General features: G+C 46.8%; 1 protein-coding gene across 2 annotated transcripts in view; it reads left to right on the forward strand.

The window, feature by feature from the left end:
- Positions 1-24699, forward strand: part of SEL1L3 (SEL1L family member 3) — a 95773-nt gene that overhangs the window by 11555 nt on the left and 59519 nt on the right. For both annotated transcript variants that reach the window (XM_045182767.3, XM_024573608.4), the window contains exons 2-7: positions 1202-1772; positions 12597-12723; positions 14391-14512; positions 14865-14980; positions 17494-17552; positions 23337-23469. In XM_045182767.3, coding sequence (XP_045038702.2) covers positions 1202-1772; positions 12597-12723; positions 14391-14512; positions 14865-14980; positions 17494-17552; positions 23337-23469 — 1128 coding nt within the window. The remainder of the gene's footprint in view (positions 1-1201; positions 1773-12596; positions 12724-14390; positions 14513-14864; positions 14981-17493; positions 17553-23336; positions 23470-24699) is intronic.

Raw genomic sequence — 24699 nt, forward strand, 5'->3', positions numbered from 1 at the left:
CTTTGGCTTCACGACCAGACTGTACAGATTTTTTTCTGGAACCCATGTCCACATGGAGATGGCTTGGTCATTTAGAGAACTAGATAAATAAACAGGCAAATGAAATCTTTCTTGGCACAGGTTGCGCCATCCATGACAAAAAAATCAGACAACACAGTCTGTGGTCCCAGCCTGCCGGTGCCTGATTTGGAGCAACAGAAACCTCCTGCTGGTCCATCTATCACGCGTGCTTGTTTTGGCTCAGAACTTACCAGAGAAAATGAGGCCCGGTTGGCATCCCTGTCATGTTCCCTCTCGGGTGCACTTTGAACTCTTCTCCCGCCCTCTGATTTGGCTGCTTCTCTCCGGCATTTGAAGTCAGGACAATAGTTTGGAAATGTCTGAAGCTGGATTGTTCTCTCTTTCACTCGAAGGCAGATTCATTGTGACTGGTTGTGTTATGAACTCGCGCTTCCATTTGGAAACCAGCTCTGGAGCGGCTGCCACGTTGTTTCAAAGTCACGTTCAGATCAGCAGATGCTACTGAGTCTGGGGAGACAGTTAATGTCGCCTAATCTTCATTTGTGTGTGTGTGTGTGTTGGTTTTTCTCCAATTGTTCAGTAGTGGTTTTGACATCCTTTATCTTCCACATTTGCCGCTTTATGGAGGTGGATTTTTCTTATCCCGGGAAAATCATGATTCATGTATCTGTTAATATGATAATTTTTAAAAATGATTTTATTTATTTTTAGAGGGAAGGGAGAAAGAGAGGGAGAGAAACAGTGATGTGCTAGAGATACATCTATCAGTTGCCTCTCATACACCCACAACTGGGGATCTGGCCTGCAACCCAGGCATGGCTGGGAATCACACCGGTGACCTTTCAGTTTCCAGGCTGGCACTCAATCCACTGAGCCCCACCAGCCAGGGCAATATGATAATTTTTTTATCCTTACCTGAGGACATGCTTATTGATTTTTAGAGAGAGGGGAAGGGAGGATGAGGGGGAGAGAAACATCAATGTGAGAGAGAAATATTGATCAGTTGCCTCTTATACACACTCTGACCAGGCACCAAACCCACAGCCCAGGTACATGCCCTGCCCAGGAACCAAACCTGACACCTTTTGGCTTACAGAACGACTCTCCAACCAACAGAGCCACACTGGCCAGGGCAGTGTGATCATTTTAAAACTTCCTATATATGTGTTTTTCTTTTTAGAACTTCGTCCCGTCTTGGGGCCGGCAGACCTCCCAGACGACGGCGGTGATGCCCAAAGCGGAGCAGAGCGTGGCTTACAAAGACTTCATCTACTTCACTGTCGCTGAAGGAAACGTGCGCAACATCTCTGAAGTCTCCGTTGAGTATCTGTGCTCTCAGCCTTGTGTCGTCAGTTTGGAAGCTGTCGTCTCATCTGAGTTCAGAAGTAGCATTCCTGTGTACAAAAAAAGGTGGAAGAACGAGAAACACCTTCACACCAGCAGGACACACCTCGTCCGGGTGAAATTTCCAAGCATCATGGTGTACAGAGATGACTATTTCATCAGACACTCCATATCTGTGTCGGTGGTGATTCTCCGCGCCTGGATTACTCACACATACGGGGGCGGAGACATGTATGTTAAGTGGGACGAGAACTTGCTACATGCTGTCGCGAAGAATTACACTCTGCTGAAGACGGTCCCACCTTTTGAGCGCCCGTTCAAAGACCACCAAGTGTGCCTCGAGTGGAACATGGATTATATTTGGAACCTGCGGGCAAATAAGATCCCTCAGTGTCCTCTTGAAACTGGTAGGTCACTTGGCTGGCCAGGGACCTAATTCTCATTTCTCCAGAGAGCCTGCACTGTCAGAGAGGGGCCTGAGAACGCTCTTACATTAGCAGTGGGGGAGACAAGGAAAACGGAGGCTGTAATTTCGGACTTTGGGGACAAGAGGGGAAAAGTAAAAAGGTGAGGAGAGGGGAAAGAGTTGGAGAGGACAGGACTGAAGATGAAAGGGAGGGAGGGACAGCGGGGCCATGGGAGGGGGACCTACCTTGAGAGATCTGACCTGCTTTAAGTTGCAAAGGCACGTCGAGGCTACTGAAACACAGCGGGAAAGTCTTCCTCCCATCGCCCCTCAAAAATCCCTCCAATGTCAGTGTTATGGCAGCGTTGCTTCTCGGGCGAGCAGACCCCCCCTTCCACTGCTGCTGTCCGACATTCTCTGTGCCTGTGTGATTTTGGAACTCTCGGAGCCTCAGCTTCCCGCTCTGTAAAATGGGGATACCAAACAATAGTTCCCTCAGAGCTTTGTTGTCAGAATTGAATGACATGTAATTTGCTTAGCACATAGTCAGCACTCAGTGAGAAGTAGCCCTGATGATAGATGATCGAGTCCCAACACTGGACTTTATCCTCAGTGCCCTGTGATCACAGCCACTGAGGAATCCCTACGGGAGGCTCCTGGCTCCTTCGTGTGTCTCCCTTAAGCACTGGGGTTGGAGCTCTCTGGCTATATGCACCTAGAAGGGGTCTGAAGATCTCTGCATCGGTGCAAGGGCACCTTGCTCTGTGGATGCTGAGTACCTGCTGGCTCTTCTCCCTGCCCTGCAGTGGGGAGCCATCCTGGTCAAGCTCCCTGCAACCACCCGGCTCTGGTAGCATCTCCCAAGATGTGGCCATGGGACACACTGTAACAGAATCAGCCAGGACTCTTGTTGCAAATGCAAATTCTCAGGCCCCACCCATTAAGTACTCAGACAGGACCTGTGGGAGCAGGGCCCTGGAATCAGCATTCACACATTCCCATGACTGATGTACCCTAAAGCTTGAGAACTTCTGTACCAGGGGCGGGGCTGGTGGCACTTTGATCTAGAGTGACTATGGTCAGACCACCAGGCAAGCTTGGTGGGTGGAGGACATCTCTGGGCCTGTGACAGCATCCCCTTCCACAGGAAGGGCCTGACACCTCCTCATCTTTGAGGGGACTGGCTTGGGGCAAGGTGACTTAAGGACATGGGGAGAACAATGCCAGTGAATATTTCCTGAATAGCCCCACAACAGCCACGCATATAATGAGAACTTAAAGGCCTGTGCAGCTACAAACTGTAGCTAGCCAGAAGCCACTTACCATAGAATCAACACATTTGGCATTAAAAAAACTATTTTGAAATAATCATAGATTCACAGGAAGTTGCAAAAATGGTAGCGAGTCCTGCGTATCTTTCCCCCAGAGTCCCCTCGTGGTGGCTTATCATCCATAACTAGAGAATGGTACCCAAACCGGGAAACTGGTGTGGAGCTAGTACTGTGAGCTCGACTACGGGCTTCACCCAGAGGCCACCACCTTTTACAGGCGCTTCCGTGTATGTGCGGTGTTCTGTGCAGTTTCATCCCACATTTTGGTTTAATAGCCGTGTCCTGTGTCTGGTTTATCCCATGTTTGAGTGGTGCTTTAAGTAAGAGATACGCAGAAGCAGAAGGCAAATTCCCTTCCTGCATGTGTGTGTTGGATGGGGGGTGGTAATTAAACGTCTGATATCGCTGAGCTGCGTGCATTTTGATGATCGTTGTGCATCTCTCTGCCAGGCAGACGCGCACACTAGTGTCCGTCTGGAATGCCTTCCACGTGGGGGGCCCATTTGTTCAGGAGAAGGAGGCACCGAGTACACATAGCCGCAGTTTTGCTTTGCCTCTGATTTTGTCAGGGCTTAATGATTCCATTTCATGTTTGGCCAAATCACATTCCTCATTAAGGAATGGCTGAACTGCAAGCTGGAAGTTTTCAAATGAAGTCATTTACGAGCTGGCTGAGTTCTTGGGACACCTGACCATACCCTTGAAATGTCTTCTCTTTCTTTTCTTGTCCCTTCCCCTATTTACAGGGTCTGGGTTTTTCTCCCCACCTTCAGGCTGTTACTTTTGGGGTGAGAACCAATCTAATACAAGCGTAACGCAGAGGAAAATGTTTTCTAACAGTCAAAGTCGCTGAACGTAGGGGGGCGCTTTGTGTTACCTCAAAACCAGCTCTGCTTGCGCGGCTGTGATTTGCTCCCTCTCCTGAAAAGCCAAATCAAAAGAGCGTCTGCAGCAGCTCTGTGAAAAGTGTCCGTGACCTTTGTTCTTGTCATCGGCTGTGTGGTGGACAGAGGCCAGGCCTCTGGCTTGTTCTTCGCAGGGACTCTTGATGAAGAAGAGTCAAGTCGGAACAACAAGATGGCTTTAGGGAGCCGTGGGGGCGCCTTTCATGTCTGGTCCCGGTCTGCAGCCAGCACTGTTGGCGGGTGTGGGGGAACATTTTCTGTGTCAAGCCCCTGGTTTCCTACGAGGGCTCTGCAGCTGAACTGAAGTGCCGCCTGATTTGCTTTCCTTTTCCTTTATGAAGAGAGCGAGCCAAAGTCCCCATGCACAGAGGCTGTGTGAGCGTGGCCAGAGTAACCCCACGCCAAAGGCTGAGGCTGGGCACCCAGTGTGTGCCCGCGCACACAGCCCTCGGCGTGTCCCCTCTGCCTGCACCCGCCCTCGGCCAGGCCAGGGGTCTGATTTCCAGTAGAAGTGCAGCAGACTCTGGCCCGGCGCTGTGGCATACACCTACCCTGGGTCAGAAGCGGGCAGCTTCTCAGGACACGTGTGTGCCCTGGCTTATTCACCTGCTGCCTGATGTGCCTGTTTCTGCCACATTCCAGGCACCTGTTCCTGCTGCATTCCAGGTGCATGGGCCATAGGTGGCCCGGCACACCATGCCTGCCACTCCACTTACTGCTGTGCATTCCCTTGGAGGAGGGGACCAGGCCTTAGCTGTGGTCCCTCACCTGTCACATAGGTGCTTGCCTCATGGGTGAACTCACTAAGAACGAAATCACCCACCCAGGCCAGTAACTGTAGGCCGACAGACTGGTCTTCCCGGCACGTCCTATTGGGGGAGGCCAGCTAGTTCTGTTGCCTCCATCTTCAGACTCGCACGCATGTTCAGTCGCCTCTCCCCACATGTGTTGCTGTCATCTGGTCTAAGCCACTGTCTGCACTCTGTCTGCAGGTGGCCTCCCAGCTTTGCCTCCTCCCCCACACAGCAGCCATAGCAAGCAGGTAACATCACCTCCTACAGGCAGTTACTCCCATAGAAGTTATAAAAGGTCAGCCTATGTCCCTTCCTGCGGCCTGTGGAATCTGTCCCTATGCCCTGCCCGGCTCCATCACCTGCCATGCTCCTCTGGCCCGCCAGATCTAGCCACATGAGCCTGTTAGCATCTCCTTGAACATCCCAAGTTCATTCCCACTTTGGGACGTTTGTGTTCCTGCTCCCTCCTCCTGAGATTCTCTTCCCTGGTTCACCTCTCTTACCTCCTTCCTACCTCTGCACCAATGTCACCTCATCAGGCACGACTACCCTGCCCGCCTTATCTGAGACAGCAGCCCCACCCCCAGCCACCCCACCCCGTGATTGTCACCTTTGTTTCCTTCATAGCCTTAGTGCCACTGAACATTGTGAACTGTATTTAATTCTTTTTTCTGGCTGAGTGTCTCCATCCTAGCAACACAAGCTCCATAAGGCCAGGGGCCTGGCTTGTGTTGCTCTGGTGCCTAGTGCAGCGCCCGCACGTGTCGGGATGCAGTGACTGCTTGTCCGTTGAGGCAGGAGACAGGAATGAATGCCTTTAGCCAACGGGCAAGGCCCTTTTTCTGTCTCATGCTTATGTGTGACCATCGCACTGTGACAGCATCGTTAGGGAGCGTGTGGGGGTAGGCAGTGGCTGTGTGCCTTCCCTGGGGCTCACGCTCACACATACACGTGCACACACACACACACACATACATATACACTGCGGTTTCCCAGGTAGAGCCCATCTGGGCTGTCCTGGCTAAGGCTGAAGCCTCCTGGTCAGCGAGCCTCCTTTGCACATGAGCTCACCTTCACCCTGCGCGCCTGCCCTTGTAGTCTGAGTCTCATTGGTTTGATTCTGCACCCCTATGCTTTGGCTACTCTAGGTCCTTTTACCTGGGATAGCTGCCATCCCTGACTCCCGCTCCACTGCCGCCTGCCTTGTCTTCCTGGTAAAATTATGCCCATGTTTCAGTAGCCAGCTCAGATTTCAACCCTTCCCCAGTGCCCCCTTGAGACATCTTCCTTCCTCCCTTCCTCCCTCCTTCCTTTCCTTCCTTCCTTCTCCTCACAGTCAGAAATTAAGTCTCCCCTTTGGCTCCCCCAGCCCTCTGTTGTTACCCACCACCCCGTAGGGCGTGTGTCGTGTTTAATTCGATTAAACAAAGGTTGATCGAGTGCCTACTATGTACCAATTTCCTTACTAAATCTGCACACTCAAAGATGCAGACATGCATGAGGCTTCCCTCTCTTTAGGCAGTTATGCAAGAGGCAAATAAAGCTACCAATGCGAACAGTTACTTTCCATTACTGCCGGGCACTGTGCGAAGTGCTTTTGGTGGGTACCTAATTTAGATCTGCCCGGTGTTCTAGGTCATATTTACAGAGGAGGAAACTGACTCAGAGAGGTAGTGTAGCTTGACCAAGGTAACACAGCTATTCGTGATGGAGCTGAGGTTTGAACCCAAGTAGTTTGGTTCCCAGATGCCACACTTAACTATGAGTCTACACTGTGGGGTGATGCCATGGGACTACTAATTTAATTCATTCGTTCATTGAATAACAGTTATTGAGTAGTCATTGTGTGTTCAGTGCTTCGCTACACTTCACAGAGGGTGGCATTTGAACAGAGACTTGAAGGATGAGTAGAGTTTTCATAGGTGGAAAAGGAACAGAGGGAAGGGCATCCAGGCAGGAGGGAAAGCATGAGCCGTGGCGCACAGAGGTGGGCACGGCCTGATGGGGGCTCCCTTGATGTGAGGGATGGCAGAGAGGTTCTGTCCTGCCTGTCGACCCCGAGTGATGGGTGTGGTGTGGCCCCCTCGAGTGTGGGGTTGAGAAGGCTTCTGAGGCTGAGGCTGTGCCTAGGGAGAGAGCCATGTGGGTCGATCACCAGTGTCCACCACAGGGCGGACATACAGAGGAGCGGCACTTGAGCTGTGTACTTGTTCGGTTAGAATCTCAAGCGGAGTTGGGCGATTCAGGAAATCAGACTAGAGAGGCAGGTTGGAGGCTCACCAAGGAGTGTTAAACATTCTGCTCCAGTGTTTCCCTCTGTGAACGTTTTCCTAACCTTTCCTCTTAGTTCAGAACCTGGGGAGCATGGCAGTTTCCTTCTTTGCCACTCTCTTCTCCTTTCACTAAAAATGTATTCTCATCTGCAGATCTATTGGATTGGAAGAATGACTTCTTAGAACAAAATTCCATTATAACAAACTAAGAAGATTAAGTCAAATATTGAAGCCAGATTACTGTCTTTGTGAAAATATCAGTTTATGCAACAGGACTATTCAAATCAATGACATGATGATACTTTTTGTTATTATAAGAACCATATATTTGGCACTTTTAGAAAAAAAAGACTTAGTTCCTGTTTTTCCCCGAGTTAATCACGTAGTCTGAATTTTTCTGTAAGAACACTAATTAATGTCTCGTCTCTGCATTGCCTTTTACGATTTTCAAAACACTGTTCCCATGCACATTGTCTCGTTTAAGCCTCGTAATACGCCCATGGGAAAGGGTATTATTTCTCATCTTCTCTTTATGGAGGAGAAGCCCAGGCTCACCGTGATTGTTTAACTGGAGTCCAGGCTTCCTAATTCCTTTGACTTTGCTATTTCCGTCTTTTGCTGAAATATGCTAATACAGTCCTAACCCAGGATCTAAATTAGAAGAAATACCCTTTTTTTTAAGTTGAATTTTTACCCATGTGAATCATCCTGTTTTCCTCACCCACTGGACTTTGTCTCTTGGAAGCAGACTGAACGTTCGTGGCGGCCCAGGGTGGGGAGACCTCTGAATGTGGCCAGCTCCTTCTCCCTGCCTGCACAGAATGCCGGAGAATGTTGTTCTCCTCTCTTTTAGCCAGGACAGTAATACATGTCCCCAATTTAAAAACTTCAGAGAATGTGAAAGGGCTTTTGCCCCCCACCCCCCACCATACTCTTCCAGTGCCATTCCTAGAGGCAAACTCAGTAACACTCATTTCTTGTCTCCTTCCAGAAATGTTCTCTGCACCTGTAAACGTTACCTTGATGGCCCGTCTCTGCATACACGCAGGAAGAACACTATAAGTTCTGTCCCACACTCATGCTCAGTACAGTGGAGATTTTTCTGTATCAGTACACGCTACACAACCTCACTCCTTTCGGTAGCTGCTTGGCATTCCACTGCTCGACCGTCCACAATGTAACTTGTCTCCTGTTGATGGTCATCCAGGTCATTTTTAGTCTTTTACCATTCACAGCAAGGTTTCGCCAAACATCCTTGTACGTGTGTCTTGGTGCACACATGTAGGTAAGTCTGGAGGAAAAATTACTGGGAGTGGAGTTATTTTATTCTTAAGACTCCTAGTACTGAATATTCTACAGACTGTCTTAGTCACTCACTTGCCTGCCTGGCACCTTTTAGGGGGAAGTTCTGTCCTAGATCCTGCTTTCTAGGGAGTACAGTGTTTGTCTCAGCCTGTGGCTTTAAGGAAAATAATGCCTCCGATCACCACTGTCTCTTTAATGTTCTGTGTTTGCAAAGCATATTGAGTTGCCTGCGCTCTAGCTTTCCTTCTCCAGGTTGGGAAATCTGAGCATATTGTCCTCTAGGTTCTGTTTATAGATTTATAGTCACAGTTATTCCTTGCAATAAGACTATCTCTTAACTTCTCCACAAATGGGCTGAGGATCTCAGCCAGATTATCGTGACGCGTTCGACACACATCGGAGTGGGGGGTTGTTACGGGGCAACGGGACCTTTCCCAGAGCAGGTTCTGTGTCACAGCTCTGATCACTCAGCTGAACTGGGCAGTGGGCTGTGTTACCCTCCCAGCCACCTCCCTCAAGGGTGATACTCAAAGTACCTAACAACCAGAAAGGGGTGGGGGCGAGGAGCAGGATTCAGGCTGTGTCCCCTGGTGCTAGCCCTAATGCTGAAACAGGGTGGTGCTGGAGGTCCCTGCTGAGCCCGGAAGGAGAGGCCAGGGTGGGTGGTGGGTGACGGGGCCCTGGAGGTTCAAGGCCGCACCAGTTGTCTAACCAATGTGGGCATATTTCAGTTTTTAACAGCCAGTGTGGCGTCACAGGGGCATGCCTACTGAATATCCGCCCTAGCCCTCAGGGAGGCCTTGTGACGTGTGATGAGGTTTAAGAAAAAGCCCATTGGTCTGCAGGGGGAGACCAGGTTTGAGTCATACCTGGGTCTATTATTAGCTATAGAACCTTCAACAACACCTAACACTTTTCTTGTCTCTGAAGAAAAGAGTTTGCACTGCATGATGTCTAATGCCTCTTCTTGCTCTAAAAGTGGAGGAAATAAAACACTCAAGGGGGTGAGAGACGAACCTGAACTTTTTCCCGGCATTTTATGTTTATGTCATGATGGTGCCTTTTTCCTGTCTAACTTCCTCATTCCGGAAAAGCCAAAGAAATGAACTTGGGGGAAGGACCTGGAAGACAAGAGACTATTATTTGGCTTAGATAGCATGGGGCACATTATAGAATTGTGGAATGGGTTGGGCCAAAGAGAGGTTCAAATCCTGACTTGGCCACAACAATGTTCATTTGTTAGTTTATCCATTCACTCAATCACTAAATGTTTCTGGAGCCTCTCTCGAGTGGCAGGCACTGTTCTGGGCTTTGGGAATGGACAATGAATAGAGTGATGTCCCTGCTCTCTCTGAGCGTACATTCTGGAGGAAATTGGGCAAGCCAGTTTACCTCTTTGGACCTTAGGCTTCCTGCCTGTGAATTCCTTTTTTGTTGTTGTTGTTGTTGTTGTTTTTAGATTTTATTTAAGAGAGAAGAAAAGGGAGGGAGAAAGAGAGAAAGAGAGAGACATCAATGTGAGAGAGAAACATCTATTGGTTGCCTTTCACACACACCCCAACCAGGACCGAACCCACAACCCAGGCGTGTGCCCTGACTGGGAATTGAACCAGCGCCTTTTGCTTTGCAGGATGATGCCCAACCAACAGAACCACACCAGTCAGGGCCTGCCTGTGACTTCTTTCTAGGTGATTGACACTGGTTGTTATTCCCCATTCTATGCCTAGGAGAGCCATTGCTACCAAATTACAGCACTCCAGGCAGCCACAATCAGTTACTAGAAAATAAGCCTCTATGTCTTCCTAGGCTAGATGAATTCTGAAGTCCTTTCCTGCTACAAAATTTCATTCTCATTAATTATTTCTAATTAACTGTAAAAACCATAATACCGAGGGACAATTGCAATAGAACTCCCAATCACAGAACTCTCAAAGCTCCCGGTTTTATGGGAAACCACCATCACTTTGGTTTTGTTGGTGACAGAAGGTATATGTTCTGTAAAATGATTTTAGATATTTGGGTCTTAGATTTTCCCTCCACTGTCCTTTGCTGCCTGCGAGTTCTGCTCAGCCTGCTTTACTTTGATCCCCAAAGAAGGGAGAGGCTCATCAGCATTCACTTTTCATTCCTTTCCCTTTGGAAATCTCCTTTGTGAAGCCTCTCTTTACGGGAGTCAGGTCGGGGAACATCAAATCCTGTTTGTTTTGATAACTGCTTCTAATACACACAGGATAACTCAACAGCACTCACTAGCAGCAGGCCTCCTGGGAAGGCGGGGGGCTAACATGGCCATCTCATCTGTCCTGTTCCACTCAACGCTGTGGAGGCCAAACCAGGCCTGGGCTGGTCTCAGCCTCTCGGTGATTTTGTTTTCCTTCCAGATTCCGAAGACATGCTTGCCATACCATCACTTGCAATCCCCCCTCCCTGCCCCCATTACAGGCCAGCAAGTCTAATGTGCCCAAACTGAGCTCAAGTTATAAAGAAAAAAGTTTGAAGTGTTTCTGTTGGAAGGGATACTCCACCCTTTTGGGTTTTGAATGCATCTCTGCATAACCGAACAGATAGATTGGTGGGCACTGGGGGAAATTTGGCTTGCTTAATTCTATTAGCTATACACACAAAAGTCTGAGATTATGAAAACTTTGCTCCTCTGATTTCCAAGTGATAACGAATAGAGGTACCTCTCTCTATAATAAAACATTTTTTTCCAATAGAGAAGTGAGAGCTGGGGTATTCAGCATCCCAGGCTGAGCCTCCCATAATTTGTGCCCTTATTGGCACTTGGTAACCTGCATAGAAACCAACCCTTCTGTCTCCAAGGAGCCCAGAGAAATAGATTGTTTCTACCATTTAATCTGGACATTTAAACCAAGGGGCATTTAAAAACATTTTTTAAAGATTTTATGTATTTATTTTTAGAGAGAGGGGAAGGGAGGGAGAAAGAGAGGGAGAGAAACATCTGTGTGTGGTGGTTGCCTCTCACATGCCCCCTACTGGGGACCTAGCCTGCAAACCAGGCATGTGCCCTGACTGGGAATCAAACAGGTGATCCTTTGGTTCACAGGCCAGCACTCAATCCACTGAGCCATACCAGCCAGGGCAACCAAGGAGCATTTTAAAGAAAATCAAAACTGATTTTTATCAGGTTGAACAGGTTGAGTTCAGTGAATTCCTTTCTCTTTGGGGTAGGGAGACATAGGAAATAAGAAATTGACATTAGCCTTGTTTGAAGCAATAGGTATTCAATACAGATGAAATAACTCTGTTCTCCCTTTAAAATTTGTTACGGACACCCTTTTTTCCAGAGCCACAGAATTCTCCCACATTTGCAAAGTAAAGTAGAAGGCGCTCTCTCTAGTTTTAAGGAGTATGGTTAGTAATATTTGCATATGCTAAATATGGTGTTGACTATATTAGGAAAGTCTACACAGAAGAAGAGAAAATCCTGCAATTTTAAGAGCATGGATTCTGAAACCAAACTGCTTGAGTTTGAATCCCAGCTCCTCCTCTTATTATACAACCTCCTCTAAAACTTAGTTTTTTCATGTATTAAGCGGGGATAATAATAGACCCCATGTCCTAGATTGTTGTGCAATTAAATGAGATTTTTTCTGAAATGTGCTTAGCGTACTGCCTGGGCACAGTCTAACTGTTAAATAAATATTAGTTATTATTTTGGAAGCTATCCTTCCATGTCCTCATCTGTAAACCAGGGACAATAATGAGGAGGAAATGAATCTATGTGTATTTTTCCATTCAGTTATCGTTTTGCAGCAGTGTGGACCATGCAGTGCGCTACTCAAGTGTTCACTTACCCTCATGACACAAATTCAAAATGCTTTTCTTAATGTTGGGAAGGCAGCATGGGAAATGGTCGAGCACCGGGAAGGTGAGCTCGACACGTGACCGTCGGCTCTCCCATGTTAGCTGTGTGACCTGAGGCAAGTTGCCTTCCCTCTCTACGCCTCGCACTTCTCTGTAGGATGGGACGAATAACAGAATCTACCTTACGGGGTTGCTATGAAGACTAATGGGGATAACTCTGTAAAGTGCTTGGCAGGGGTGCCTGGCACACACATGCATTCTGTGTTTGGTAATACCTGCAGACCTTTCAGGGTTGGAGTGGAGCTAGGCAGAGGGTTCCAGGAGGAATGGACTCGGGAAGCAGTGCTTTTCCGGAGATCATTGAAAGGCAAGCGTCTTGTCGTTTGCAGACGTGGTCACCCTCCTGGACTTTGTCTATGCCTCCAGTGGAGAGAACACAGGCATTGTGAAGACGTTGCCGAGGTTCCGGAACCGTGAGCTGGAGGCCACCCGACACCAGCGGATAGACTACCCTGTGTAAGAACGGGCAGGCGCGGGGGGCAGGGGTGGGGGGTGGGGGGGACATGCTTTTTTTTCTTAATCTGAGCATCAGAGCAGGCTGGTGGATTCCTTTAACAGGACAAACCTTTTGTCACTGGCTTTGTAAAAACGTTGAGACCTACATGGCTTAGGCAGAATTTGTGGGCCCAAACACCTCACAGCATTTTTGAGTTATTCTTGCACTTAGCAACTCTCAACTTGCCTTAGACTTTGTGTCATGGCCCCAGGAAAGACACGAGGCGGGTGCAAGGAGTTGGAGCCTGAGGCCTTGGCAGGGCTGCAAGTGCGGCCAGCCACAGCCAGCCCAGACGGCAGGCTTTGTCCTGCCTTTTCTGTCCTGGAAGATTGGGTGAGCTGCTGGAAATCTCACCACTTCTGATCTTTGTTGATTTCAGCAAAACCCAGATATGGTTTTTTTTCCCCCTTCTGCTGAATTAAAGATGCTAAAAACGGTTCCTGGTGCACCTCAGACTGGATGGATTTAGCAGAGTGATTTAATTCTTCCCATGCTGCTGGCTGTAGAAAGATCTTGAGTCATTTTACTGAGCGTATGTTCTTGCTAAGCTTCCTTGTAATAACTTATCTTCATGAGCTTGCTCAGCTGGGTGGGTCAGGAGGGAGCTGTGTGGCACCATCTGTCTGTGCATCATACCACTGGTTTGGAGGCCACATTACAAAGCCCAGAATATTCTAAAGAACTTATTTGGTTAACTCCCCAAAGAACCTGAGGCCACTTGCCCTATAACCCCAAATTGTGAATTGGTTACTGGGGTGATAGAAAGAACTCTGTGCGTTTGTTTTGGCATTTGTTTTGGCCTCGGTTGCTCTTTCACCGGCAAAATGCAGTTACGCCCAGTGCCTCATCTCTGAGCTGCTGGTCACTCAGCCAATGTGGGACACCAAGCAAGTGCTCAGCAAGTATTTGCTGAGTGATTGGTGGATCTTTTATCTTGGCTAAATCTGTCCTACTTAAGTTGATGACTGTTACTTTATTCTCCCTCCACAAATCACAGATACACAAAAGCTTTTTTTCAACTAAAATAGCCCCAGTCCAGAAATGGAACAATTAGATTAGTTGTTCCATATCGGTCAGCCAGAACTGTGATATGCAACCTAATATGTGCCTTAAAATAGTATATATGTGTCCCAGTTAGTATATAGTGAAGCCATTTGCAGCTTATGGCTTTTTTTTTTCCACCTTATGCTTTTATCTTTGAAAGAAACAAAATTGCTCAAAAAGCCCTAATTATGTTTTTTCTTTTAATCACCAAAATTAGAGTAGCTTCTTATCAAATCGCCTCTTATTAAACTCCAGCTTTTCATTCTGTGTCTGGCTTTATAAGCCTTCATCAAGAATTCGAACGGCAGGCACATGAGATTCTCGTAGGGCACAGAAACTGACTTTGAGGTGCAAGCTGGAGCGTCTGCTAGTTTTGTACAATGGTGCTTAACTCCTGTCTGTTCCAGTTACCGTAACTATCTTTGTCTCAAAGATCAAACTGTGTGAGCTAATCTCCCATGATGAACACGAAGCCATATTCATCCCTTCTTTGGGAAGAAAGCAATTTACTTGGTCTTTGTTAACTATAATTACCTGTTCCTGGATATCAATCTGCAGAATTTTTTCCCCCTCACTCTTCTAGGTTTACTGTTTCATTGTGGCTTTATTTACTCCATTATTGCAAGGCCAGTCTCTGCGGGATTCTGTACTTCGTGGACTCCAATGAGATGTACGGCACACCGTCTGTATTTCTTACCGAAGAGGGTAAGTGTGAAACAGAATCTGAAAACGATATGTTGTCATTTCATATGCTCTGACTATGGGCCACTATGTCTGTCTAGAGTAAGGCAGATACTGTCAACGTGGCAACTGAGTGAGAGTGATGGTTTTCAAATGTGGGCTTCGGGTTAAACTTTTTTCCGGAAGCTTACAATGACTGTCTTCTTTACAAAGGAATGCATTTATGTGATTTTTTGTTTTGCTTTGTTTTGTTTAAAGGAAGAAGGAACATAGTCTAGTCTGGTAGCTCCTTAGGACCATTGTTGCAAAGGGGTGGCCACTTCATTCACTCCTGGGTGTTTTTTGTCACTTTCATAATGTTTAATTTTCCTTTTAGGCCTCTTGCATATTCAGATGCATCTTGTCAAAGGAGAAGACCTTGCTGTGAAAACTAAGTTCACCCTACCTTTGAAGGAGTGGTTTCGCCTGGATATCTCGTTTAACGGAGGCCAGGTATCCGTGCTCTCCTCCATCGACCACACCAGCGTCATTGCTTGTAGTTCGGCATTGCTGAAAAGCCAGGGAGCAAGCAAATCTCTAAAAACAAATTTGTGGTAAATGATAAACTCTTTACAGCTGTACACTTTTTCAATCAAACTTTTATAGATGGAAGTTTAAATCATAAGAATCCCATTCCATTTAATTGGCTTTTATAGTGCTGCTTTTGACCATATTGTGAGTAAGTAAATAAAATAGCCAGCTATATAGCTACAGTTATCTGAAGAATTCAGTGCTTTTCCCCTGGCAAGATAGTCTTTGTGGAGATAAATGGTAAAACAACATCAGCCAGGTTTATATAGTGTTATCGAGCTACAACTTTTATTTTTTCAGGAAATTTATTAGTTGAGTCGAGAAATGGTTTGACTGTGTTTGGCAGTTGAAACAATTGCTTCTGTTTGGCATAAACCGGCAAATAATAATTAACAAACCTAAGTGCTAATTCTGGTGGGACGGAGGGTCTTTATCTACTTTGAACTATAAAACACTATGCATAACTGTTTCCAGCTGTCGTAATGCAGAGTTTATGGATTACGGCAAATCTGTTGTTAGAATGAAAGGCAATCCCATCTTTCAATCTACACAATGTCAGTATGCTACTTTTCTTCTGGTGACTTCATTTTCTCATCAGCTTTTCTTATTGATTTGTGATTTTCTGGCTACAAAACTGGAAGAGACGTCGTGTTTGTCTTGTGTTTTATTAGATGATACCCAGCCTTCCCTTTGTGGCCAGGTTTATCACATTTCCTTTTTCTGAAGAGAAAGGAAATCAGGTCAGTCCTTGTTGCTTTCCTGAGAAGAGTCTGTGAAATGGTAGCTGGGATTGTTTGTACGTTAGTTTGCTTCTTTAACGACGTTAGGTGACGGGGCTGTGGTCCCTGTTTCAGCTTCTTATATGTGACGATTATGATGGCATTCTAGCTTGCTTGCTGCTTTTCTCCTAAGACGGTCAGCTTCTCTGTGTCACTTAGACAGGTGTGAGATCATCAGAGCAAATCCCAGGCCATATTTTGCACCTGCTGTATGTAAGGCACTGTGCTCCAGGAGCTTGTAGACTATTTAGGGAATTAACATTAAGCAGGTGAAGGGATGGCCTGAGGAGAGCTTCATTGCCAAACAATTCATATGGATTCAGAGAAGAGAGAAGCGCAGAGAAGCACAGAGAAGCGCAGAGAAGCGCTTCTTGGAATGCTGGGGTGCTGGGATGCTGAGATGCTTGGGGGGAAGGATTCACAGAGAAGGATCCTGCGGATGGGCAGCATTGAGATGGAGAAGAGTGTGGGGAGCATTTTAGCCCAGCACTGCGGGGAGAGGATAAATCAGTTTGGCCAGAATAGAAATTTGCAGACTGTAGGACACTAATCGAAGAAAAAAAACTGTCTTTAGGGCTGGAATGTGGAAAATCTTGAATATCATGGAATTTAGATTTCTAGTTGCAAAGCAGCAGGGCCTCCTGGAAGCTTTTGGAGCAGAAGAATTGTAAATCAAAGTAGTTCTTAATTAAAGAGAGGAATTCAATGGCAGAGCACATGATCTGATCAAGCAGGAGAGAAGAATTACGCAGACCAGATGGGGTGGAAAGAAAAAAGATTTTTTTTTCCATTCCATCTGGTCTGCCTAAAAAATATAGGTCCCAGAACAATACTTAATTGTTTTTCTACACAAAATCCACCTCTGAGATGGGACTACCATATTCATTGCTTTGACTAAATGGACAAATTGACTTAAAGTGGATGGTTGGTTTAGAGAAACAACTGGTTTGAGTCATTTTCTTCCTACTATACGTGGCTGAGCTGGGTCGGCTTTTCCGGGTTAGTTTGCCTTTCACAGACACAGCTCTGTAGACGCGTCTTTGAGAACCTGGCTGGGCCAGCACATGCTCGGTCAGCCCTGGCCCTGGGCTAGTACTGGGAGAATGACAAGAGCCCCTTAATGCCAGGAGTTTATGTCCTAATCCAAGACACCGAGAAGAATGTGGGACAACTAATGACAGCGGATAACATCCAGGACAGAAACATCGTCACCATGGAAATGACAGTGACGCAGCTTCTCAGTGCTTAGGGAAAGAGGCGGGGAAACAGTAGTGCATAGAGAAAGTTCAGTGCCAATCTTGTTTTCCTCCCTAAGGCTTTCGTAGAATTCAAGTAAAGTTTCAGAAACTCCTTGTATCTTACACGTTTCCTTGTCTTTCTGTATGACAAGCTTTGAAGCACAAATCCACCAAATGAACCTTGACACCCACTGGGTGAAACTGCTTTATAGGTCTTTTTACCACAAGTCGTTTGGAGAGATTATATTTATTAAGTCTTAAAATAGACACAGGGCTAGTAAAGTGTTAAATTTATTTTTGCCGAAACTGATCAAGCAAAAGACTATGCAGCACGTTTTGGCTAACTTATGCCCAGGACTGTATTTAGGATGTGGGGCGCTGAGGCATAGCCGATTCTTGTCTCTCTCTCCCATCGCAGATAGTAGTGACCACCAGCATCGGACAGGATTTGGGAAGCCACCACAATCAGACCATTAGGTAAGTGCGATCTTTCTTCCGATTCAAAATCTTGTTGCGTGGAGGTTAAGGGATCTTCATGCCTTAGCCCTCAACCCTAATGTTCTGCCCACACTTCCTCGTTCAGCTTTTCCAAGCATGTACTAGTCTGCCCTGTGGCTGGTCTTTGTACTTTTTTTCTTCCTTTTTACTGTCCGCAAACTCCCCCGCTTCCCCCACAACCTTTTTTCTAAGCAAGAGAAAATACTCCTCTCTCCAGATCTCATTGTAAATTCTTTCTTTCGTGGCACTTTGTGTAATTCATTTTCTTTGAAAATTATCTTCTACAAAGGATTCTCAAAAAATAAATCAAAATATTAATGTTGCTTATTGAGAATGGTTGGTAACGTTGGCCTAGTATAAAGCATAAAAGCAGACAGTCTTCATATTTATGTTCATAATCTAAATTTGAAATGTATGCAACTATTGATATTGGTGTAACTTTTCATCTTTATAGAACTGTTCTCTACAAGAGGTACAGAAACCGAGAATTGGGTCCCTTGCCTTGTATTGCATGATTATTTTGAATTTGCTTCTTTATCCCTGTATAGTAGTGGGTTTTATAGTGGCAGAACCAGAGGGCAAGCTTCTTTAGGAACTCGAGATACCTCATCATAGCTTGATAATAAATGAATGTATAATGAAATGCTTAAGGACAGTCTGAAGAACAGAAAATAATGACCAGTTTCGTATGTATAATTTTCATAAGTGTGCCAGGAATGTTGGCACTTGGGCTGGGCGGGGCTGCGGGTCATTCCTCCTTCCTGTGGTCATTTGACCCCCCCAAGCACAGAGCTGCCTTTCCAAACAGGCTCCAATTCACTCAAAGTCCCCTCACAACCCACGTGTCCTTGAAAGCCAGTCATTACAGAAAGGAAAGCAAACAGTGGGGAGACAGGGGAGTAAAAGGGCATCTACTCTACTCCCCTCCCCTCCCCACCGCCTGCCATTCCTGTTTACAGTGAAACCAAACAGATTCCTTTTAGGCCCTGGGTACGTAGAACAATTGTTATTTTTATGGCCCGATTAAAGGATTAGAGTTATATGGAAAGGCTGAAGAAGTGGTCTTAGCCTGCAAAGAAAAGGTCAGTGATAACTTGATATCTATATTGTAGCGTGGACACTGAGGCTTCAGACCAGAAGAGAAGTCTTCAAGCGCACCAAGTGGGTTTGCACCCGCCCCACAGGAGTGGGCGGGCCTGAGTGTCCCTGTGTGGCAGGTGGCCGTGGGCTCTCCTCTGAGGAGTTTGCTTTGGGCGAACAGATGCCTGTGGCTCTTTGGAAGTCCCTTGACTGCCCTATTTCGCTAAGGAGGCAGCAGAAATTAGGGGTTTGTGTTTCAGGATATGAAGTCTAGAGTAGTACCTTCCCCTGCCTCCCTTGACACCCATCTCCAACCCCAGGACATTTATGACAACCGATTGAATTTCATGGGCCCTTTTTTGTCTTTTTATGTAAGAGCTTCCTTTTCTCCTAAATCCTAGAAATCTGGAGGCTGACGTGGTGAATCATAGATGTCTCCATCCTAGATCACAGTATGATCCAGGGCTGGGGTCAGGGTGAGGTGAGAGAGGCAAAAATTACAAAAACCCTGTAGTGTATTAGTTTGCTGGGGCTGCTGGAACAAAGTACCACAAACCAAGCGGCCTCAGCAACAGAAATTTATGGTCACGCAGTTCTGGAGACTGGAAGTCCAGCATCAAGTATCAGCAGAGCTGTGTTCCCCCTGAAGCCCCAGAGAAGGGTCTGATCCCAGTGCCTTTCCTAGGTCCTGGTGGTTCTTTGACTTGTGGCTGCATAACTCCAGTCTTCACGTGGTATTCTCCCCGTGCACATGTCTGTCTTTGTCCAAATGTCCTCCGATTATAAGGACACCAGTCACATGGGATTCAAGACCCCAGTATGACCTCTTCTTAACTAACTACACTTCTGCAATGGCCCTATTTCCAAATCAGGTCACGTGATGAGGCCCTGGGAGCCCAGACATCAACATATAAATTTTCAAGGGGTGCACAATTCATCTCATGACAGTAATCATGGTAAATAACATTTCCTACAATTTTTTTTTATAATCAAAATTAATGTAAGGAATCTGTGATGAACAAAATGTCACCATGTTAAGAGAAGACCAAATCAGGATGGTCACAGAAGATTACAGAGATGCGGACCGGCTGCCAGGGACACAGCAGTTCTACATCCCAGGTAGAGGCTGAAGCGACTCCTCCACTGGGGACCCTGGCATTGTCCAGACCCAAGGGTGCCCTCACCACCACCTCAGCGGCCCGGCCCCACTCCCTGGAACCTCCCCCATCAACAGAGCAACCGAAGAGGTAGCACCGGGCCCACAGGGTCCCCTGTGATCGGATGTTTGGAATCCCACTTTCAGAGCGGGCCAAGCCGGTGAACTGAATATTCCAGATGTTCATAGGTGATCCAAGGGAAGCCTTTTAACCTCCTTTCCAGTTGTTCTTAAAATGCACACGCAGTGGTAGCACTCTCCCACAGCATCGGCACAGGGCGATCCTCACTAAGGGCTAAAAAGTGCGGTGCCGCTCTCGAATGAGAGGCTGCCAGTGATGCTTGGCGGCAGGCAGCAACTGCACACCTGTAGTGTTGAATTCATCCATCCGTCCATCCGTCTCTCCATCCAGTATATATTCACACATCCAGCACATGTGTCCCATGCCAGGCACAGTGCTGGAGTCTTGGATTGAATACAGTCAGCCCCTACTAAATAGCCTAGTGGGGGCGATTGCTCTTCAGTGAAGACACTCACAAATAAATGGAAAATTACAAGTTGCGGTGAGTGCTGGGAAGGAGAGGAATAAGGCAGCCTGAGAAGATGCCAAGGGGGCCAGCATTTAGAGCAGGTCCTGGGGAAACGACACTGCAGATGAGAATTAGTCTAAGTGAAGGGGACAGCTCTTTCCTGATTCCGAGTGATGTCTGCCGGACAGCGTCGCCCATGCACATTCTTCCAGGCTGCCGGTACTCCGCAGTAATAAACCGGGCAGGCTCCGATCTCCAGACAGGAGTCAGGGTGCCAGCACGCCAGACATTTTTGGAAGGGACCGTCCTGGGCTGTGGCAGAGTCTAGCTCAGCTTCGATGTCAGCGAAATGGATGGTCATTGAGCATCCACAGTACAAGCAGTTTCTCTTGTGGCCGCCGAGGGTTTTAGAGGAGAGAGATGTTGGAGACCATGCTGGGGAAACCTGTTTGGTTATATCACAATAATGATAAGAAACAACTAAACCTACAGTCCAGCACAAGAGGGACCAAGTAATTTATTGGTCAGTTAAAACCTCAGGTAAAGCAAAGATCATTTACAAATGATACCTTAAATATTTTATTTTAATTAAGAAGGAGAAATGTACATTCATTTGCCATTCTTTCTATGTGGAGCCTTTCCTGTGAGTGTGAATCTCTTGATTGGCATATTCTCTGATCTTGCATAAACGGCGTGCAATCTCCGTTTCTTCCAGTGAAAAGAAAACGAGACTGCTTGTGAAACTATCAGAGCCCAAAATCCATCTAGATGGCTTCGGTTTCTTTTTCCAAATGGTTGTCCTAATTCCCCAATACATTTTTTTAGTAACCATTATTTTAATGAGTCTACCCAAAGTATTCAACTCAGTTTTTACAGAATGATTTCTGCCCCACCCATATTTTATTGGATAACATATTTCATTAAATGGTACAATTAAATGACCATACAGTTGGCATTAACAGGCTTGGGAACATACACATCTTACTCGTAAAAAGCATGTAACTCAAGAGATGGTAGCAAAAGTTCAACACTGGACTAGGTCAGTAGTAATAACCATGAAGTTATGGAGCCTACTGTGTGCCAGGAACTGTTCTAAGTGCTTTGTTTAGATACTAGTTCATTTAATCCTCACAGCAACCTGTAGCTAGCTACTGGGATTCTCTCCACTGATAAAATGAGAAGACTAAGGCTCCAGTAAGCAAGCACCTAGCACGTTGAGGGATGAGCCGTCAGGGGAGCTGGGGGGCTGGTTAAGCGGAGTTCCGTTAAGAGACCTTTCACTGCAGAGGCATCTCTTCACATCCACTGAGTTTCAGGTGTGGTCTCAGGAGGATGGTTCAGGTCTTTCCAAGGCCTTGAAAAACAGAATCAATTCACAGCTCTGATAATAACTTTGAGGTCCCACCGGAAAAAGGGGGGTGAGGGGAGACCATCGTCTCTTCTCCTGGCCTTTCAATTCTGCAAAGAGAACTATCAGGAGGGGAAGCCTCTGTTCCGTGTGAGTTGCTTGTCTAAAGCGTGTTTCTAAGGGTTCATCTGGCTGCCGTCAGTTGATGCTAACTGCAAGTGCCCTTCTCGTCACTCTCTCGTCTTCCTCTCCAGCCAGGGGTACCTGCTACGGGGCAGCTTCCTTGCTAACTGTCAGTCCATCACCTCTCCTGGGACGACCGCGGGTTGCTTGGCTTTTTTGATCCAACCTCTGGTAGCCTGCCCTGTCCCCACAGGCGTCCCGCTGGCCCCTTGCCCCTATGGCTCACCAGGCTCCTGGCCACCTGCCTGACATTTTTTGCTCTTTCTCTCCACTTCCATCTGCCCTCTGCAGTCCCTGGCTCTTCGCTCTTTGCCCGGCTTCTCACTTGATGCCTATCTCGCCCCTCCCCCTTTCCGTTTACATATGCTCTGATCACACCTTCCTATTTGAATTTTTAAATGGTTTAAAAAATCAAAATTATATGAAAAGGTGTGTAGGTAGATGTCTTGCTTCTAACCCTGCCCCCATCTATTCCATCCCCTAACTCCCTTACCCCGTGCCATGCGGAAATACTGATTTGTTTCTTGTATGTACTAAACGTTTTTTATGCAAGTATCAAATGCACACACACACACACATACATACACATACATATCCATTCTCCTCTTTCCTAGATAAAAAGTATACACTTCATTCTGCACTTTTATTATTATTTTTTCACTTAACAGTGTGTTTTGGAGATCTGTCCAGGTCAGCACTCAGAGCCCCGTGGCCTCTGAAGCTGTGTAGTGAAGAAGCTCACGGCCAAGCCTGTTGGGTCTGGGTCAGCCTTCATGGACAGAACACCCGGAGATTCCCAGGCCCTGGTGAATGTAATCCATGCTGCAAGGAGCAACTCTGGGCATTTTATTTGTGCTAACCCAGCGTTCCTTCCTGACCCTTTGAGTCTTACAGGACAAAGTGGACTTGTAGTGGGTCCCCTCTGCTGACCTCTTGTCTTTGGCCAAGACCTTTGACCTTGCTGTGGCCTCTTCCACCTGAGTCTGAGTTTACATAGGTTTTTATCTAGTAGGATATGTTTTTGGTTTTCCTCCACAGATATCTTCTATCCATTCACCAATTTCTTTTTCCTTTTAGAGCATAATAGCTCCAGTTACAACCAGCAATTGCAAATAATAATTCCAAACAATTTCACTAATCTCGACAGCCGGTCCTTTTTGACAGTGAGCCAGGCACTTGATTAGACATTTTATGTCTTATATTTCACTTAATTTTTTAAACAGTCCTCTCAGTGAGGAACTAATTCACTAATGAGAAAACAGTCTCCGAGATGTTAAGCGACTGGTCCAAGGGCACACAGCTGGTAAATAGCAGAGTCGGGATCCTAGCCCAACTCCACCTGACCCCACAACCATCTCATCTGCTGGAGCTCAGAGTGAAGGGCTGGTGGAAATTTGGGGTAAGTCGGTGAAAGAGTCTCTTTTTAAAAATCTGGTTCAAACATGAAGGCTTTGTGTTCCCTGTAGCTTCCGGGAGGATCTCCACTATAATGACACCGAAGGGTGCTTCATTGTCGGAGGGAGCAGGCATGTGGCTGGCGTCGCAGGGTTTTTTGGACCCCTGAAATACTATCGCCTCCGCACACTACACCCTGCACAGGTGAGCCCAGGGGATCGAGGTGAAGTTTGGGGGTGCTCATGGGCATGTGGCTCAGGGGCCCGGAACCCCGTGTAAACAAAAGATTTATTTAAGCTGGATCTCTCATCGGCTCTGTCCTCAAACATTATTAATATTGAGTCTTTCCCCCTAGCTAACGTGATAACAGATTTCTGTTAACGTTTGGTTCATTTAGTACTCATAAAATGGAAACCATTTACTTCCTCTGTTTTAATAACCACTGGCTTAATTATAGAGTAGGTTTTTATCAGGCTGTTGCCTATCCAGTGATTAAGCTAATGAAAGGACAGAGTCTTAGTTATTTGGTAAAGCTTCTTCTATATGCTGTTATTTAAAGTAGCAGAAGAGGAGCCACTCCAGCAGATGAGACTGTTGGTTCTCTTCACGGCTCCCTTCAGAAACACGGGCCCCACTCACACTTGGGCGGTTGGCCTAGAGGGCCTTGTATTCGGAACTGCGTGTGCTGTGGATGGTCTCACATCCAAAGCCCACCTACAGGTGTGGCTGGCCAGGTCCCCAGGCCAGCAAGCTGCTGCCCAGAGAGCAGCGCTGCCCCACAAAGGAGCCTTCACAGCGGTGGTTTTTTCTGCCTGGGTAAGGAGATCACTGAATACCTGAACAAAGAGCAGTCTTTGATTCCTGTGACCCTGTGGGGGTTGTCCTGGGAAAAGCAAGAGTCACTAGACAAAGCCATTGAGGAAAAATGGGAATCCCTACCACCCCTGGGTGTACCTTAGTACCCCTGTTGAGAGACCTGCTATATATTGAGCACCTACATACCCTTGCTATGTTCAGTGTACTCTGATACTTTGTGTTCTACTTTACAAAAAAAATACACTGCTTGTTACAACCCACTGAAATGATTTCATGACCCACTAAATGGGTCACAATCTGCATTTTGAAAACCACTGAGTTGAGATAAGGCCTCTGTTCTTAAGGAGCTTCCCAATCTCTCTTAGGCAGATAAGTCATGGAAGAATGTGGTACCTGCATTAATTTAGATGGGAGCACAGTGCTCAGGAGCTCTGAGGTGAGAACATGGGCAAACAGGGGAGGGTGGGCTTCAGCATTAGGGAAGCCGCCCTAAAGTGATGACCTAGAATCTGGCTGTTGGAGGTTGAGTAGGAGCCTGCCAAGCAGAAGAAAATGGAAGAAGGGTTCCCAGTCAGCTGGCTCAGCACAAGTAGACTTAGTGTCCTTTGAGAACTGAAG

Source organism: Desmodus rotundus, chromosome 4 (assembly GCF_022682495.2).
Source record: "Desmodus rotundus isolate HL8 chromosome 4, HLdesRot8A.1, whole genome shotgun sequence".
Lineage (NCBI taxonomy): Eukaryota > Metazoa > Chordata > Mammalia > Chiroptera > Phyllostomidae > Desmodus > Desmodus rotundus.